At 37.9% G+C, this 20115-nt stretch overlaps 1 protein-coding gene across 1 annotated transcript in view; it reads right to left on the bottom strand.

Annotated features, from left to right (window-relative positions):
- The window catches only part of LIX1 (limb and CNS expressed 1), a 202192-nt gene that overhangs the window by 7662 nt on the left and 174415 nt on the right, over positions 1-20115 (bottom strand). Inside the window, exon 5 of the mRNA XM_089679122.1 lies at positions 15749-15826. Coding sequence (XP_089535248.1) covers positions 15749-15826 — 78 coding nt within the window. The remainder of the gene's footprint in view (positions 1-15748; positions 15827-20115) is intronic.

The following is a 20115-nucleotide window of genomic DNA, read 5'->3' as shown; positions in this document are numbered from 1 at the left end:
ATTTTATAAATCCAGGACAAGAATAAAATAGCATACCGAAGTTTCGTTAATTAATTAAAAATGCATGTTCTCTGTTCGATAAATGGTGGCAAGGCTTTGGAGCCAACAGTACACACACATAAACACCGCATATGATAATGTGATGCTGAGCGCACACGTCAAAACAACAGCCCAAAGTAAACGAAGACTATTTAGTTCCTCCACTTTTAGTTGGTATACTGTAATCTGAAAGCTATAGAAAGACGGAGAGTGCACATTAGACTTAATTTGTAAATAACAAAACTGGCTCAAAGGAGTATAATATATGGACATATTAATTGCGGTTAATTTGGGGAATGACTATGATGGGTTGGATTGTGCAATATCCTTAAACATTTCATTCCTTTCCTACAAAGTCTGAACAATAGTAGTCTTTAGTTATTGTTGTAATGATCATTTGGAGTAGATGCCCAGAAAGTATTGATGGGACACTGCTATTGTGTTAGGTCGAGCTGAGAGTTTTAAGCCCAACTCAAGCCAAGCATGTTAATTCATTTTGGATAGAACAGGGATGGGTTTGAGTCTGTTTCCCTATTGGGTAGATTTCCCACATTTTCAATAGGAATAGAAAATAATGAAAAAAATCCCTTTAAGGATAACAAAAACACACTTTTAGTATATTAGGGGAGGGTTAAAGGATAAGTTCACTTTTTGTAACAGGTTACATGTTACCCCCATATTCAGGGTGTAAAATGTAACATGTTACAATTGTACCGGCCCCTGCACCCCCCCCCCCCCCAATCCCCTGTTGTGACAGCTAGCGGGGGATCTTTGCCAGCCCAGCTGCACTATCCATTCACAATTCACAGTGGTCTGTGAACGGGAAGATTGCAAATCCCGACAGCCTTTATGACTGTCAGCTTGTAGTGCTCAATGAACTACCACAGTGCTGTTGAACACTGTGGGAATTCATTGATTCTTCCTGTCACTGTAAAACTGTCTGCCCGTCTGAGGTACAAACAGACGGGTTACATTGACAGTCTGCATTTATTATTGTTTGTTTAAAAGAGAACTTATCCTTTAAACATTTGACAGTTGTTTTATAGCAGTATCTTTCTGACCAGGAGACATTCACCCTGACGATTTCTTGTACAAACTCATAGGAAAAATTAGTGTGGAAAATGTTCACAATGGGGATCACAGACAGAAATAGAAGGTCAGGAGAGGAAGTAGAAAGCTGACATGCATTTTTATTCTTCCCTACATGATTCAAAACTAAACAAAAAATTAAATTGGGAGGAGGTAAGAGTCAGGGGTGTCAAACTGGCAGCCCTCCAGCAGTTGCGAAACTACAAGACTCATCATGCCTCTGCCTTTCGGAGTCATGGCGTGTAGTTTGGCAACAGCTGGAGGGCCGCCAGTTTGAAACCTGTAAGTTAGTGAATAAATCTCTACAATTCAAACATGATATTATGACAATAAAGTATAAACAGAGCTTACCTTCAGTTAAGACTACAGATATCTAATATCTGTCTCTCAGTGTCACAATACACCTACCATTCAATTTTTAGACTGATTCTTTGTGCGTGGGCAAACATTCAAAATCAGCAGGGGATCAAATACTTATTTCCTTCACTGTATATGTACTTATTTTTTAATGTTTTATATAGCTGTATCTGCAAAAGGGGCTAGCCTGAAGTGATCTAGCAGGACTTACATTTCTGACTAAAGTTTCACTTTAAATATTTTTTTTTATTCCTAAAGGTTCAATAACTAGCCCATCTGGGGGAATAAGATCAATGCATACAACAAAGCATACAGAAATAACATTGAACACAGGAAACGTTGGCTTAGTGTTTAAAGCCACTATACAAAGTTGTTGGTTGCTCACTTTCAGGGCTGTAGTTTAGCATGGGCTGCTACATGGGTCTTTAACATGGGTAGAGGAGAGAGTTTGGGAAGCAGAGGTAAAATACAGAAGATGGGGAATAGAAGAAGAAGAGGAGGTGGAGGAGCAGAATACAGCCAAGGCAACAAGGAAAGAAGGGGGGGGACCAGGGGAGGTATAAGGAGAAGAGAAGAAGGGACTAGGGGTTCCTCCTACTGTGGCTCATTTCCAAAATAGAGAAATGCACTACATATAGCTAAGGCTAAAAGAATTCAGGGATGAGAGGGCACAAGTAAGCCAGGGATCCCAGATTTCAAACATTTATACTTAGAGTCCTGAAGAATACTGGACATCTTGTTGATAGGCTATGGTTTGTTTAGCTGCTAAGAAAAGGTAGGTGGCCAATTTCTGCTAGGAGGCTGTGAGCTCAGAAATTGAGTGATGCAAAAGGGCTAACCTCAGGTCTCTCCAAACAGTAACATGTAAAAAGGTCTGAAGAAGGCCAAAAACTTTAGGCCAAAAGCAAGGACATTTTGAGCACAAACACAAGTGTGTAAGAACTGAAGCATCTGTCACTGTAGAATGGAACTTCTTTCATAATGTGTGCAGGAATCCAATACCATCTCAAGAGCATCTTATAGGCCAATTCTAGGATTGTTGTGTTGAAGGAGCAGTTAGGGATTCTGGACCATTTTCCCTTGCTTTTGCATTTGTTTCATCATATGCCAAGTTTGAGCTGCCCATGTTTGTGCCAGGTTTACTTTGAAACTCTGGACAGCTTTAGGTACCATGGTCTGTGAAAGTGTTACATTGCTGATTTGCTGGAGGCTTCTAGTTATTTTCCTTCTTGTAGGTTCAAATTCAAGTAAACCTGTGAGTTTAGGTGGTACAAGACCCCACTTCTCACTTCTTGCCCTAACATCACAGACCAGTTAAATAAATAAAAGTTAAAGTTAAATAAATATTGCATAAATGTACTGACTTTACAATACTAGATTTCTTCTTACCACACAACCCTTTTTTTCCTTTTTCATAGACCCATGTTTCTTCTTACCTCAATAAATTAAAAAAGGTTTCACAACTAATGTACCCTACATTTTTCATACAGTAAAAGTACCTTACCTCAAAAAATATATATCCCCCCCCCCATGCTCCCATTCTCAGAGTATCAAGATCATGGGCACACCCCAGAACTTTCTAGGCCTCATTAAGCTTCACCTGCTATGACTACATTCATGTTGGATTGTATATACTTTGGAGTTTGCTGTTTAAATTACCGATACCTGTACTTTGACCTGTTCTTTATTGTTGCCAGTACATTGCTCTTATTGCCAGAATTTACAAAAAAAAAAAGGGGGGGGGTCATCTCACCTTCTAATATGTTCCAAGTCCATAAAGCAAATAGCGAACACAACTACTTTAACAATCTGGGTTGTATGGATTCACACAAAGATTTGGAAGGGCTAAAATTGTGTAGGAAGGGCTTAAATGGTGTAAATAAAATGGTTTAAATGCTGTTCCGCCCTATTTCACGTGCTGGTTACTTGACCACATATTTAAGTATTTGGTCACAAGATAGGTGGTGATATTCATAACAGTTTTCCAATCCTTAGTAATGGTCTATAGAGACCTCTCTTCTCAGATCCTCCCAATCTCTTCTCTACCTCTGTTCAAAGTGCTGTATTTTACAGCTTGTCAGACAGTTAAGAAAAAAAGGGGGTGGAGAGCTGAAGTTACACACTGCAGGGAGGGGAGCTGATTGGAGGAAAGGGACATATTCTCCTCCACACAGCTCACAGGACCAGACTTTCGGTTGCCAATCTTCTGGAGATTCCTCCCGTCGTCATATTTCTCTTGGTGTCACGAAAACTTGTCAGAAGAGATTCACGCTAATAACAGAGGAATGAGCCAGCAGACAGAAATGAAACTTAGTGCACTTAAGTGAGACAAGTACACTCTATAGAGGGATATGCTTTGTTCACATTTCATGTCTGAGGTTTACAATCAGTTTAAGAGCTAGATCCGCACCCTACTGGTTGGATTAGCAACGCAATAGGAAGAATAATTATTCACTCCAGAGTTGACTAGATCTATGCAGAAATTTGGGGCACTTTAGAGTATTAACTGTGAAAATTATATCTACTTTATGAGAGTCCCATGTATGATCAAAAGTTCGTAAACCAACTCGGGTTTAAAAAATTCTTTATTATGTTTTAAATGTAATATACAGTATGCAAATAAAAATTATATGTTTAACAAAATATTTGGCTGTACATCTATGAGTAGCACATGAAAAGTCCCATAGTTCATTTTTCTTTGTTGTTATTATTAACAAATAATGAATAAATTAAGGGATGTGGTACAAAATTATCTACCGTGCCAATTATTTGCTTTACTACATAGCTCTAAGTTACCATTTGAGTATGGGTTCTATTGTCAACAGTCCAGTTACATCAAAGATAAAAACTGTTGATTACCTGTTAGGTTTTCAATTTCTGAAGTTGAATTATCTTTTCAATATATTTTTAAGACTCATTATGCTGAATTCTTAAAGCTAAAAGCATGTGTTATTTAAAATGATGATTATCTTCAGCTCTCACTGGCAGTAAATGTCAAAAAAGAAAGGACAATATAGCAAGTAAACAATGTTTGGAGAATTGTACCTACTATTTTATATCTTGGTCACTTTGAATTTGGAATGGAAGACTTTGTCAACAAGGTATTAAAAGAGCAAGTCCTTTGAGAGTTAATGAGTGGAACACAGGGAGCTGTTGTTATTATGAAAAAACATAGACTAGCTTTCACAATTCTGGGTCAGAAGCCATAATTATAGCAGGTGTTGTAGTGACAAGTTGCTTGGTGCCATCCCAAGACAGGATTTATTATAAATAAATAATTTGCGCTAGTAAATGTGTATAAATATATAAATATATATAAAGAAATCATCAAATCATAAGTCCAGAAAAAAATATATATATGCCAATACCACAAAAAAAAAATATATAAAAAAACTTTTAAGTGCAAAAAACTTTTGTGCAAAAAAAGTGTCTAAATATGAAAAATTTCACCAAAAAACCTTGATAATATAATGGCAGATCATCCATAAATATATCTTCAGAAACGGAAACTCTGCAACACACCGATCCTCATTGATCGAAATAACAGGATGAAAAACTTTGTAGTTAATCGAAAATCCACTTCTCCAATAGATAAAGGACCACCTTCAAACGTATCCATGGGGGGAAATGCCAAGCACTCGAGAGAAACAGAAAGACTTCATGGTGCAATATTATAAAAACCAATTCCTTTATTAGGTACTCATTGCACTTACTCAAGAGGTGTCCCAGCCGACACCAGCATCAACAGCATAACAGCAATCACATAAACGAGCCTGGCTACTCAGCACATGCGCAGTAGCTGGCAGCCAAAAACGTAATGACTTCACATCAATCAAGCTCCGCCCTACGCGTTTCATCATCGACGTCCTCCGCTCCGTGAGGACGTCGATGACGAAACGCGTAGGGCGGAGCTTGATTGATGTGACGTCATTACGTTTTTGGCTGCCAGCTACTGCGCATGTGCTGAGTAGCCAGGCTCGTTTATGTGATTGCTGTTATGCTGTTGATGCTGGTGTCGGCTGGGACACCTCTTGAGTAAGTGCAATGAGTACCTAATAAAGGAATTGGTTTTTATAATATTGCACCATGAAGTCTTTCTGTTTCTCTCGAGTGCTTGGCATTTCCCCCCATGGATACGTTTGAAGGTGGTCCTTTATCTATTGGAGAAGTGGATTTTCGATTAACTACAAAGTTTTTCATCCTGTTATTTCGATCGATGAGGATCGGTGTGTTGCAGAGTTTCCGTTTCTGAAGATATATTTATGGATGATCTGCCATTATATTATCAAGGTTTTTTGGTGAAATTTTTCATATTTAGACACTTTTTTTGCACAAAAGTTTTTTGCACTTAAAAGTTTTTTTATATATTTTTTTTTTGTGGTATTGGCATATATATATTTTTTTCTGGACTTATGATTTGATGATTTCTTTATATATATTTATATATTTAAAAACATTTACTAGCGCAAATTATTTGTTTATTGGTACACTTTATATATGGTGATTTTTTGCAGCTGGTACACTATTAGTAAGTTATATAATTTTGACCATAGGCGCTATTATTAATTTTTCTTAGGATTTATTATAAACCTATACTTGTCACAGGACAATAAAACCATTTGGGAATGCACAGTGACGACTATGTATTTATAATAAATCATATCTTCATGCAAGAATAGGGTGTAATGGTGAGAATCTTTTAATGTATTATAAAAGAATCACACATCCCTTTACCTCAATGGGTCAGTAAGAAATGTCGAAATCTTAGTGTGAGATACACAGAAGGAATGCCCGTTCCAGCCTTTCTCTGGTCAGGTGTCTGATACCCCCACACCCCATTCATGGGACCCAAACTAGTGGATCCAAAGCATGACTCTAGCCAAACAGCATTGGAAATGGCTTGGACTAGATATTTACTCCATGAATGATCAAAGACTGGTGACAATCTTTATTGCCGGTTGTCTACCTTCAAGATGGAAAAATACTGTTTATTTGTCTAACCCAGTGCTTCTCAAATTTTTCTTCAGTCAAGGAACCCTTTAATATTCTTCACAATCTTGAAGCACCCTTTAAAATTCTATACAATATCGAGGAACCCTTTTTAAATTCTGCACAATCTTGAAGCACCCATCACAAAATGCAAAAAAACGAAACTAACAGTTTTAATAACACAGCAACATTTGCACATGTAGGACACCCAACATTAGATACGATTTGTTCTTCCAAAGCAAACACACTTTTGCACACTGGCACTGACTAGTATTCCATTGTTTTTCTTCTCTCTCAGTTTCTCTCACTCAGATAGTGTGATCCCAGTGCTCACTGAGAGGGGCAGGAAAAGGGCAAGCAAGGATGCTGTGCAGGTGCCCAATGTCCTTCTTATCAACTGATGACATAATTGGCTGATATGTTGCCAGCCGCTAGAAAGTTGTAATGGTGCACAATGACCTGTGGATTATGTGTGAATAATGGCAAGCTTGGTCCACCTATTGGCTTGTATAGAATGTTTGGGCAATTTTTGGTCATTTTGTCAAGGGACCCCTGAAGAAACCTGAAGGCACCCCAGGGTGCCTGAGCACCCTGGTTGAAAAAAGCTGACTGAAAAATTATCATTATTGCATTATAACCCATAAATGTTGTAAAGCTTTAAGAAGTCTATTGAAATCTACAAATTGTTTTTCAGGAAGTTATAGCTTTGTTATTAGAGATACTTTTGATTAATTTTAAACTTTGCTTTTACAATTATTTTTATTTGACTATCTCAGCAATAACTCACACATACAAACCAATGTTCTGTATCATATTTAAACTACAAAGCAGATCTTAAACAAATATAATCATTGCCATATGTTGTTTAATCACTTTCCAGTTTTTCTTAGCTTTCTTCTTGGGTCCAAATAAATCCAATTAAATATGAACATAATCCTCAATTGATAATCTAATCACTCTATTTATGCATCAAACCCATCTTCAGGAACAGTACTAAACCTTCTATGATCTCTTGCTAACACGTTTCATATGTATCTTTAGCCACATAAGGAGTCAGCACTGAGATTAGGGGTATCACTTTCTATGTTTTTAATGGACACATGTTCATGGACTTTCATCAGTGTTGTAACTATAAATGATTGTGTCTAAGAAAAATATTATTATAAGGTTCCCAGATGTTCTGCTTCATAGATACTGCAGCGACTTGTTTACTCTGATTCGCAGATTCCAGATAATGAGGATGACCCTATTCTCAGACAGTAACAAACTTTGCAGCAAACTAATTAACGTTATAGATTTGAGCATTCTGTAGGAAGAGTAGATTTTTTATGTCAATGATGGTGGCAGTGGGGTGCTAAATATTCAGGACAAGAAAAGGCAGGAGGGTCAGCTTGTTTTGGCAAGAAGACCTATTAAATGTCATCAAGTCAGGTGCATTCTGAGCATGTCTGGATTAATCATTAAAGCCGAAATCTGAAGAAAGTAAAAATCTTCCCTAGCAATGGGGTTGCCCCCAAAGGTTAAATGCTCATTTAGGTCTAGGGGACTAAAAAAAAAGCAGTTTTATATACCTAATTCTCCAATCCTGCAAGCTCTCTCCACACTGCTAGACCTGTTCCACCAGCCTCTTCTCACCTATGCTCTGGTTGCTGCAGGTCCACTGCAGTCATCAATTACAATACAGATCCTATGGCTTTGCATTAGATGTGAGCACACTGAAGAACAATACACTCCCAGAGCGTAGGGCAGTAGATGAGCACTGCTGTTGCTGCTGCAGGGGTAGTAGAGGATCAGGTGAGTAAAACTGCTTTTCTCTGTTCCCTAGACCTGAACAAGCATTTAACCCCTGCAGTGTGGGGGCAGCCCCCTACAAGGGTGGAATCTTACGTTCCCTGGAGATACGCTTTAAAGAGCAACTCCACTTTTGAGAAAAAAAACATTTCCCCCCCAGGTAAACTTTGTATCTACAGTATATCTAAGGATTTTAACAAACTGTTGAAAATTCATACCTGTTTCTGTTCTGAAGGAATGACTCTGAATGGGAGTGAATAATTAATTTTATTCAGCTTTCGTGTTATGCTAAGAAAAGTTGCAGTATCTGCATCCCTTTAGAAGTTATTAACCCTTAGGAAGTTTCTTGCCAAAAATGGCATTTTTCTTATAGAGAATGCCTAAAATCTGACCTATCTTAGTGCAGAGTTCTTTACTCAAGCTGGAAATTAAATTCCTTTGGGTTTTCTGTACACCAATGGTGTATAGAATGCCTTTAGGTTGCAATATTGCATTGAATTTTATAGAAAATTACAGTGCTGCAGAATAAAATGGAAAGTTGATTTTAATAACATTATATTACAATATGGCTTGTGTAACAATTGCATAAGCTATATTATTTTGTATTTGCTACATTTTTTTCCATGAAGGGAAGTTGCCCTTTAAGCAAAATCAGCACATGCTTAGGGCACCAACAGAAAGGGGCACCACTGAGTTTTTCTCTTCGCTATCATGCCCCTAAAGGATAAGTGCACTTTAAAGTGCTTTTATTGTTTTTGCTCGCTGGCCGTGAGCTAACCGATTACACCCTCCCCTTTCATAGATGTACGCTTACCGAGTTTATTTACATCCCATGCTGCAAGTCCTCTCTCTCCTGACCGTGAAGGGACATTGCGACTCCATAGGCTTTTATGGGGTTTGTTTACCTTTGTCTCCTGGACAGGATTTTTCATATTTGTTAAAATCAAAGGGAGAATTGTTAACTTAAAAAAAAGAAAAAAAAATGTTTTATTTAATAAAGTTGTGTGTCTGGTCTGGGACTGACCTGAAATAAAATTGAAGGTTTATACACTTTCAAATTTTTATTTTTCTTGGAGAACTTACTGTATTGGGGGGAATTCATTAAATGGTCTTCGCTGAGAGTTTAATTAGGAAATCACCAGATTAAGGTAGTTCCTATCTCTTTTACTTTAGGAATCTGACCACAAATGGGTGGTAGTTAAGATCAATTCTGATTTGGTGTACAAAGAGCCAGTGTGGCATTTTGTGCTGGGAAGCTGTTATGAATGTGATAGCTTCCTGCACAAAGTCACCTGGTTGCTTTGAAGCTGACTTCATAACAACCAATGACTCATTCCCAGCCCCATTCAGCTGCTGGCTGGAAGAGGTAAAAAGATAACAAAGGGGTGGGATGCTGGCTGACATTTGACCGTATCCAAGCTAGCATGGCTAACCATGCACTGAGGCCAGAAGGTCTGTGGTATGGATAATTCAAATTCAGTGCTGCCTCTGCCCCCCCCCCCCCCATCCTGCTTCCCCCATTGCAACTGATTCATGTAACTCTTCTGACTTTTGTCATGCAGAGAAGCAATGGAGTTCTAAAGAGTGCCTGCAACACTCTTTATTAATTCCAGAGATTCCAGAGAGTCCTAATGTCTTTTCAGTTAAGCAATATAGTGGCTGAGGGGAGCACCATGGTTGGGCTTTGCTTGGGGAATCAGTCTATCAGTGGTGCATTGCCCTACAACCAGGATTGATTCCTAGGTTTAAAGGAGACCTATGGTTAAATACTAAGAACTTTGCTTGGGTGGATAGCAAAGAGTAATACAATGACTAAAATATTGAATTATTCAGAAAATGCTGCTCCAGGCTTCCTTCAGGGCTGTTGACCAAAAGACTAGGCATTTCATTATGTGATTTCTGCTGAATGGGAAGTTAAAAGTTCAGATTAGTTGATTCTCCCCCTCAAGAAAGAAGACAGCCAAATGCTAGGCACATTAGATATGGGACCTGAAACTTTAATATAACATCTTAGTATGGGTTCTCTTCAAGTCGGAATAGACAGGACGCAATCTTAGATCTTTCCTTTGCAGGGTGCTTGGCAGGTTTGCAAGGATCCGAATCATTGACATTGAGAACCTGATGATATGCTAGGCATTAAAGTGGAAATCCTGTAATATACTCTTCAGTAATAAGCAGTGTTTGATTGTCTGTGATATGTATCTCAAACAGTAATGAACAGTAATGAAAAATCACTTGTATTCAAGCTTTGTGAAAGCAGGACAAGGCATGTTTCTAGCCCTCAAAGCAGAAATCTGGCCATGTGAATTTTTAAAACAGAATAATATTTACCTTATCAATTTTAGATTTATTTTGATAATGAAAAGGTTAAAATCATGTCAGTTTTTTTTGTCTGTGTGGTGCTTTCCCTTCAATTTCCATGTTACAAAGACACAACATGAAGCAAGAGGAAAGGAAGGTGACAGTCCCTAAAAATTTGTGTTCTCAGCACTTTTTGTTCCACTGATAATGGTTGCCAGTTCAGTTAAAGAGGGTGAATCTCCCCAATGGAACACCTTTCCCCATGCTATACAAAACTACAGAAAATAGTTTTGGCCTCAGATGTACCTTTGTATTCTTCATAGCAGGGGCGGACTGACCATTTGGAAACTCTGGCACTGCTTGAGGGCCCAGGGTCAGTAGGGGGCCCCATAAGATACCCCTGGTACCTTTTTCATAGGCTTTTTTGAGTTTGAGCAAGGACACAGGGACCCCATGATCCCTTATTGCCCTGGGGCCCCATGAGTTGTCATTTCGCCTCTGCTTCATAGTACATTACATTTACCATACAGGTTTAAATAAAGCTGAAATTGTAATTCCCCTTGAATATACAGTACATTCAATAAGATATCTAGGACTTTACATTTGTATCACTTGGTTCTTGTTGAGCATGAAATGAAAATATGAAAGCTTGAAAATAAGAAACCATGTAAATGCTTTTGGAAAAAAAAAACAAATCAAAGGGCTCAAACACATATATTTTAATATCTTCACAATGCTTTGATTTGTTTGTACATTTGTGTTCTGCAGTTTTAATAAATGATGGCTTTTTCCAATATCTTTTTAGTAAGATCTGAGCCAAACATTAGGGATTTTTACCACCATTGCCAGTAACTATATTTTTCCATGATTTATGTACTTAAATGTAGCATCTGTTTTAGGAACATGTTTCATATACTTTTCCCTTAAGAGAATTCCTAATTACAGCTTTGTAGACAATATCAGCAGGGACAGGCTGCAATGGAATTATGCCATACCATGACAGCACAGACCTTCCAATAAGTAATGTTTGCAGAACGCTCCATGTGCCATTCTACAGGTTCAGTAAAATTCATACTGAATTAGAAACAAGCTATTTATTTGTGAGCAGTATATTAACTTGGCACACACATTATTTTTGTTAGGTGGATACCAAAGGGTGTGAATTTCACAAATATATGCCAAATCTCTACAAAATAAACTGATTGGGAAAGGAGCAGAAAAACCTGATGTAAATTATATTAGTGATTTTCTAAAAAAGCTGCAGCTAGTAAAGTATTGGTAGCCAAAGCGTTTTAGTTTTATGACTAAGCCCTGAAATGGGTGAAATACATTTGAGGTGTGGCCTCGGGTGGGAGGTCTGCAGTGTGCTCCGTATATTATTTCTGTATGCTCAATAAAATCCACTGGACTTTAATATCATTGGCACTGGCAAAATGTAATTGCTGTGTGGCCTGCTTCTTTGGACTTGAGTGCAGCTTGGACCAGGTGTGGGCTCATGGGCTTTGCCCAAAACTGTATTGCAGGACAAAGGAGCATTTTTGGGGTGCTTTGAGGTGGTGATACATACATTGATCATAACATTTTGGTTTACTTTTAGAGAAGTTTGACTTTTAAGGTGCTACTGGTATGTATACAACATGCACATCAATGGATTATTGTTTGTTCATGCATCTAGTTCAGTTTTAGACAAGCCTAAATAATGGTTGAAAACTGCGTTAGTTCTTCTCTTTAGAAGACAACAAGAACTGAGAAAAAAAATCGGTTTAAAGTGAGGACAAACCACCTCTTCCATAGTTGTCAATGGAGGAGGTGTTTCCATATCAAGATTTTTCTCACCTTCTGTTGGTAGTCATTACCAGGATAAATAGAGAAGGTGAATTTCCCCAGCAGTCCCGAGGTGTCCTGTACATAGCAATAAAAATCTGGCAGAAGTTCTAGTCCCTCACCACTCTATAAAAGTCTAAAGCCCACAAAAAAAAAAAAACTTTGGTGTTGGTTATACTTTATAACCACTCTAAGCATATCTAAATGCTGTGACATATTGTTGAATAAACCTGTATACCTGTCATAGCAGCTGGCATTCATTTCTGATGACACCAATGAAAACAAATGTATCAAACATTGCTTTACAATAGTGTACTTAAAAAGAAAATAAAGTTTTTTTGAGAGGTATTGATGGTAGAAGAGGCTCTGTGTGTCTCTTCTGTCATTAAATAACCTCCACTGCTAGTACTATGCACATATGTGGAACTTCCATCATCCCAGCCCAGCCAGTAGATAGGTTTGAAGATCCCTGGCCTAGAGGAGCTTCTTATAGCAGAAGGAGCCCATTATAGCAAGAGCTTCTGGGGGCCCTAAACATTTATCTGTGCTTTAAAATATTGTGCTGTGTTGGTAAAAAACAAAACTCTAAAATTTACTGTTTAACAAGTCAATTACTTTGTGCCTATTTAAAGGAAAATTGAACTGCGAGAAATACATGCAATGTATTATGTGACCTTCTCCTAGTAATGATAGTTACCTGGCTGTCCCAGACTTTGATACTTTGAGTCACTGAAATGAAACAAGCAGACTGAACTCAAAATTCCTGATCTGCATACATGTTCCAGGTGAGCACCTCAGAAAATATTGAAACCATTGAACTACCGGTAGCATGACAGCCAGGCGCTTAACATTTTCAGTAGGAGTGGTCAATGACATGTTATGCACTTATTCAGTAGTTACAGTATAACAAAATGTTTTCACTGGTAAATTTATCAAAACAAAGGAGACAAAAAAATTATATATATAACTTAACAGATAATTAGGGTTTACACACACTTAAATAATTTAGAACAAAGAAAGGTATATATAATATTCTTATGAATATAAAACACCCCAATACTCAGCCCTGTAACCATTAAAGGGGACCTTCTAATTCTGCGATTTTTCACATTTACAATTACTGTATATGTAAAGCTGTATGCCACACCAAGGTTATTTTATTAAAGCTGATCTCCAGTTCTTAGACTCCTCTTTTTCTTTGTCCGTAAGCTTATTGCTAGGAGGTGGATTTATGACGAGTCTATAACTTTGGAAATGTGGAAGAGGTTGGTTAACTTAACTCTGCCTTTCCACTCTATAGGATGACAGATGAGACCCGTGGTTGTTCGAAATTTTTTTTACAAAGGTCTGGTTTCGCAGGGAGGACTCCTTAGCGACCCTGGCTGGGGAGCCATCTGATTGAGTACGTATAGTGTGAGTCAGAGGGAGTGAGAGGGTTCATTTGTAGAATATCAGATGGGCAGTTGTATTCCTAGGACCTATGTATAGTTTCTACACAATTTTCTGTCTTGTTTCTTGCTTTTAACATCTACTCTTGGCTTAGTTAAAGGTTCAATTTAACTGCTTCCCATCCGCCCTAGAGCATAAATACTGCTCCATGGCACGGATGCGCAAAATCACGTATATAGTATACGTAGGGGGTAGGGGTCACGCGCACGCCACCATTTTCAGCCTCAGCTGTCAATCACCCTGTACTGGCTGGTGATTATTACCAATGGGGGAGAGAACTGTATTGTTTACAAAACAGTTCTCTCCCCTGTCAGCTCCTGCACATTGCTTTGTATGACTCTACATAGCAGAGCCATACAAAGCAGCTGAAAGCACACACAGCACATAATGTGAAACAGCACATAGTTAACCCTTTGATCACCCCACATGTAAAACCCTTCCTGCCCAGTGCCATTAGTACAGTGTCAGTGCTTTTCATTAGCACTGATCACTGTATTGGTGTCCCTGGGGATGTCAGTGACACCAAGTAAGTCCCCCCCCCATTTCAGAATGTCTGCTGAAGTCCCACTATAAGTCGATGATCGCCACCATTATTAGTATATAAAAAAAAATTCCAGTATATACAGTATACCGCCATTTGTAACCACAATAATTTTCACGTAAACCAATTAATTTACACGTATTGGGATTTTTTGTAGCAAAGACATGTCGGAGAATACATTTTGGCCTAAATGTATGATGAAATTAGATTTTTAAATTTTTTTTTATTGAACATGTTTAATAGCAACAAGTCAAAAATATTGATTTCTTTCTCAAAATTGACAGTCTTTTATTGTTTTTAGCGCAAAAAATAAAAAATGCACAGGTGATCAAATAAAACTAAAAGAAAGCTCTATTTTTCGGAAATAAAGGACGGAAATTTAATTTGGGTGCAGTGTTGCATGACCGTGCAATAGTCAGTTAAAGTAACGCAGTGCCGTAGCGCAAAAAATGGTCGGGAAGGGGTAAATCCTTTGGAGGGCAAGTGGGTAAAAATGTTTTATAGACTGAAATGTATACCTGAGCTGTGAGCTCCTTTCTGAGCAAAGACCTGTTACGATGTCTGCTGATATGTTTGTCATTCTAAAGATCATGTTCGTCTTACTCTGTGTAATATGACCTTTACGGTTCTGGCTTTGTACCTAACTTTGTATAATATGTTTGTACATTTTTTTGTCTGGCAACAATAAAAAAAAAAAAAAAAAAAAGCTGAAACCCAGGATAGGTACATATTGTTGACATGCAAGCGGCATGCGTATTCTTACTTGTATCTTGGTGTGTTTTGTGTATTTCTTCCAGATCTATGTGGATATCCACTTTAAAATGTAGTGTCTGTACAGCGACCAACCACTGCTGCTTTGTCTACTTGTGCAGGGTGACTGGTCTTGTCTCCACCCCCTCCAGTAATTTTCTGCAGGCAGCCTGTAGTGGGTAGGACTGTTAAGTCCTTCCCACAACACAAATTACAATCAGCATGATGATGTCACTGCTACGTTTCCAAGATAATATTTGGGTTTGTACAGGTTATTGGTGCAAATACATTATATTTACTGTAGTTATATTTACTGGAGTTCAGCTTTAAGCATTCTCCTAATCTATAGCATCTATAGCGGTGCCATTGCACATGCAACAAATTAGCCTGGGTGTGGTTTTTCAGCCATTACATTATTTTCTCGTGTCACAAAAATATGTATGAGAAGATATAAAAAAACAGAGCAAAGAGAAAAAAATTTCATCTAAAATAGTTCTGATAGAACTGTACAAGTTACAGATGCTTCTCAGTAAAGCTTTTGGATTCGAGATCATTGAACAGATGCATTCTGGGTATACTTTGTAGATGAAATGTATGCACTGTGTGGTGTATTCTTACCTGACGGGAGCACTTTGTGTCTCTGAGTGCTTTAAGACTTCCGTTCCAGTGAAGAAGCTGGAAAACGATCATAAGTTCCTAGAACAAAGAGAACTTATCAGCACATTTATCTGTATTTTTGAACAGGATTAGTCACTTAGGTTACATCTACTTGTGTTTTATTGTATTGTGTAATAAAAAAGAAATCCTCCCTGCTGAGTTTTCAGTCTAAGGCTCCATGTACACGGGATACTTCTGAACAATGGAAACTGACTGCTGGAAAACGTAGGTTAAAAAAAAGTCTACTTAGCCGCATTTATGAGTGTTTGCATTTAGAAGCGTTTTTTAAAGATAACCTCAGGAGACGTTCCAAAATGCCCAGAATGCACTGAAAAACAGTAAAAAATTAACTATCTCAGACAGTTTGAGAAAAATAGAGAGCAGAGGCATAGAGACCAGTATTTGTTGAGATTAGCTGTCTTTTTTTTTTTTGTGGTGTTTGGATGTGTTCCAGCTCATTTCTGTGCAGACATTATTGCAGCAGTGTCTAATATATTTTCTTTCATGTGAAACCTCAAAGTATGGTGTACCAGATCCATTTGAGTACCGGGAAAACGCTTTGCATGCATTTTTCATGATGAAAAAATGCTCTGGACAGCATCTGGAAATGGAAGAGTTAAAAAAAAATTGCAAACGCTTATTAACGCATTTACACACGTTTGAAAAGCTGATAAAATCTACTCCTGAACACAAGTTTTCTGCGTTCAAAAAAACGACTGTAAACTCAACTGCCTGTAAATGACTGTAAACGACATAGTGTACATGGACACATAGGAAAACATTAGGGAGAGTTCAGGGGCTGCTGAAAAAAACTCTGAACAGCTCCTTGTGACGAACGCAGCATCAGACCCCTGACCTTCACACCAAAATTGTGACAGAAGGACCAGCAAATCTAAAGCCGCGATGTCACGTGCGTAATAATGCCGCGCCCAGCTGCACCCTGCACAACGATTTTCCAGCTAATTGGACCACACTCGATGTACCGGCAGCCTGGGAGCAATTGTTACTGGGTCAGGTTAATTACGCAATTAACCCTTCACACTGTCACCACCTCCTTTTTGTACAGAGAAAGAGGAAACTTGGCAATATCAGCAATAACACTGTGATGGTTGAGATAATCGTCTGTATAACACTGTCACCGCAGACATGTTATACAGAGGGTTAAACAAACACAGTAGCGCTCTTTTAGAGGCACGGATTCGTAAATTGCATTAAGGAGCTTTAGAAACAGTTCAACACTTTCAGAAAGAAAGATTTATTACTAAAAGGTCAAAAGGTTGCAATAAAAACATTTACAGAAAAAAGATGTAACCAATATGTATATATATATATATATATATATATATATATATAAAAATACAGAGAACACCAGCACAGCAAAGAGGTAACAGAAAGGAGGTTAAAGGGTTACAGTACTTGCCAATCAGCCTTGGGTTTTCAGATCAAGTTTCAGAGCAAAAGGGCTGTCTCCTAAGTTGGTTCTGATGTTAAAAAGGGAGAGATCTTCAACTTAACTCTCTTAGGCCTGACAGCCCATTTTGTTGTTCCCTAGCAGGGGGTGTCTCTGAAGTCAAGGACCAATGCCCCATTTAGGGAGGGAAGGTCTGGGCAAAGACCTAAACTAGAGCCAAAATCTTTCATAGCTCATATTTTTGGCTCATAACTTTCCCTAGGTACAAGTAACACTTCGCCTGCGGGTAGATTAATATGCAGACGCATTTGAGGAATGATTAGATATGAAATATGAAATTATACACTGAATGGTTCAAGTGATGTAATTTTCTGCTTTCCTAGGTATTCCAGTCAGGGAGTGTGACCTATCAAACTGTTTATCTTATCGTGGGCAGTCTGAAGATAGGCCTGGTTTATATGTACTTCTCTCATATTCCAAGATATGAGACATAGGGGAAAAATGGATTTTAAAAGTGTTATCTGGTTTGTGCTCCTCTGGAACGTCTTTGAACTCCTGGGAAGGCTTGCATTATCTTTTACGATGTGCTAGATTGCACAGCTTTCTTAGACAGCCAGGCACTCAGCTCAGAGAGTTGGTATAGCTCTGGGCTCCCTGCTGGGCTCTGGCCTGCCTGTGACACTTCCAACACCCACACCGACCAGATGTCACTGTGGCTCTCAGAGAGGGAGGGGGAGAATGAGGGGAGACATGGAGAATTCTTAACAAAATGGAGGTCCACGTCTGTCTCTGTGTGTACGCTTGCTACACTCCTAAATGTGAGTTTATCAGCTGCAGTGTACATGAGCCCTAACACATGATTCACAGACATGGACAGTGACAGTGGGGTTGGTTTACTAAAGGAAAATAGGCTGTGCACTGCAAGTGCACTCCAAGTGCACTTGGAAGTGCATTTGCTCCTGCAGTTGCTTGAGATCTAACGGGAACATGGAAGGAAAATAAAAAAAATTGCATTTTTGTTTGCACATAATTGGATGAAAGAAATCAGCAGAGCTTTGCATCATTTCAGAGATTCCCCTCGGATCTAAAGCAACTGCACTTGCAGTGCACAGTATATTTACCTTTAGTAAATCAACCCCAATGTGTGTAATGTGTGTGAAATTCACTTAAAATGCACTGCATGCAAAACTCCAACTTGGGCCTAACATGTTTCAAAACTCAAAAAAAAAAATGGAACACGTTAAAGTTTACTAATCTTTAGATGTGGTAGTTTTCTTTTCCCCCCATGTTTTTCCTTTCTTATTTTCACCAGGTAACAGAAGTTATGTCCGAGGGTGACAATGCTCGCTCGCTGCACTTTATCGACTGTTGGGAGTTATTGTTGTCATCCAGGCTGTGCTCCTGATTTGAACTACAAACATGTCTTTCTCTCATCACCCAAATAGTAGGTAGTGGAGGAATAAACAGTTTACAGAAGATAACTTGGAATTAAGATGTTTGTGCTTTTCATTAAGATCACAGGAAGTGACAAGGACATGGCTTTTTTGTAAAATCAACAGATATTTCTGTACTTGAAAATATTCTTAGCCTGGAAAATGAATGCAGCCACTCCATCTAATAAGCTGCAATATATTACATTGTTGTTCTTGGGTTTAGATGTGCGAGCCAGAACTTTTTTGCTGTGTCCCAATATGGAAAATTTCTTAGAAAGAACAAGAAGTCAGAAAAAAAATGTCTGCTCACTTGCATATTTCATAGGTATTATGAAGAGCAAGAAGCATTTCAAAGTTGCAAACATAAAAAGAAAATGGTGTTGCGCTTCTATACACAGTACCTAAATACACTTAAATGGCATAATTAGTGCATAAATATCAAATGAATTCTAACAAAGAAAATATATAATCAAGAAAGAACAATATCATGTGATAATATGCAACAAATATATATATATATATATATATATATATATATATATATATATATACACCGGTATGTAAACGAGAAATAAACATCACAATTTTTTCACCTATATCACCTGTATTACTGTGGAATTTTTCACTTGTTTGAAGAGTTCACATGGGGACATTTGTTGCTTATCATTATTATATTATTTAGTGGCACATTATTTGTGGCATTACGTGGCTAGTAGGGGTTTTTTATGTTTTTTATTTATTTATTTTGCAGCACATTGTGATATATTGTCTTGACACTTTTTTGTGTTTGTGTTTACACAAATAAATCCCAATTAGGGATTTGATCACATGAGTTATATATTGTTTATTTTGGTCACTTATCACATTTTGTAACACATTCATGTGGAAGGACTTTGTGTGGTCCAAAAGGTTTGTTTTAAGTCAGGCCTTTATCCTGACAGTCTCACTGTATATTATTCAAGCCAGTTGTGAGTCTTCTGGTCACTGCACTTTTTTCGGGCATATTTTATGCCATTTATTTATCACTTTATTTGTAAATTGTCACTTTTTTCCCCCTGATTTAAGGGATGCATGTATATTGTCTCACCATTTTCGTCAGTGTGTTATGTTTATTTCTCCTTTACATATATATATATATTTATTTATTTGTTGAATATTATCACATGATATTGTCCTTTCCTGTGTTACACTTTAAACTCAGAGATTTTAACCATAGCATATTTTTATGATAGTGCTTAGTAATCCACTGTGATGTTAAATATCCACCTTCCACTGTGCTTATTGCAATACAGCTCACCCATAGAAATCTGGAATTAAAATACAAAATTAAAAGTCAGCAGCTACAAATACTGTATCTGCTAACTTTTAAAAAAAGGACACATATCTGTCTAGGAATCCAGTAATGTCCCAAGCCGAGCCAATTCTTCAGCTGGCTTCAGGTGCAGGTGCTAGCATCTTAGGTAAGAGAAACTGGCAAAGAAGCC

This window comes from Staurois parvus, unplaced genomic scaffold (assembly GCF_062004578.1).
Source record: "Staurois parvus isolate SC_StPar_1 unplaced genomic scaffold, SC_StPar_1.0 ptg000218l, whole genome shotgun sequence".
NCBI classification, from domain to species: Eukaryota; Metazoa; Chordata; class Amphibia; order Anura; family Ranidae; genus Staurois; species Staurois parvus.
The sequence above is the reverse complement of the archived record's forward strand: the minus strand, read 5'-3'. Positions and strand labels throughout refer to the sequence as shown.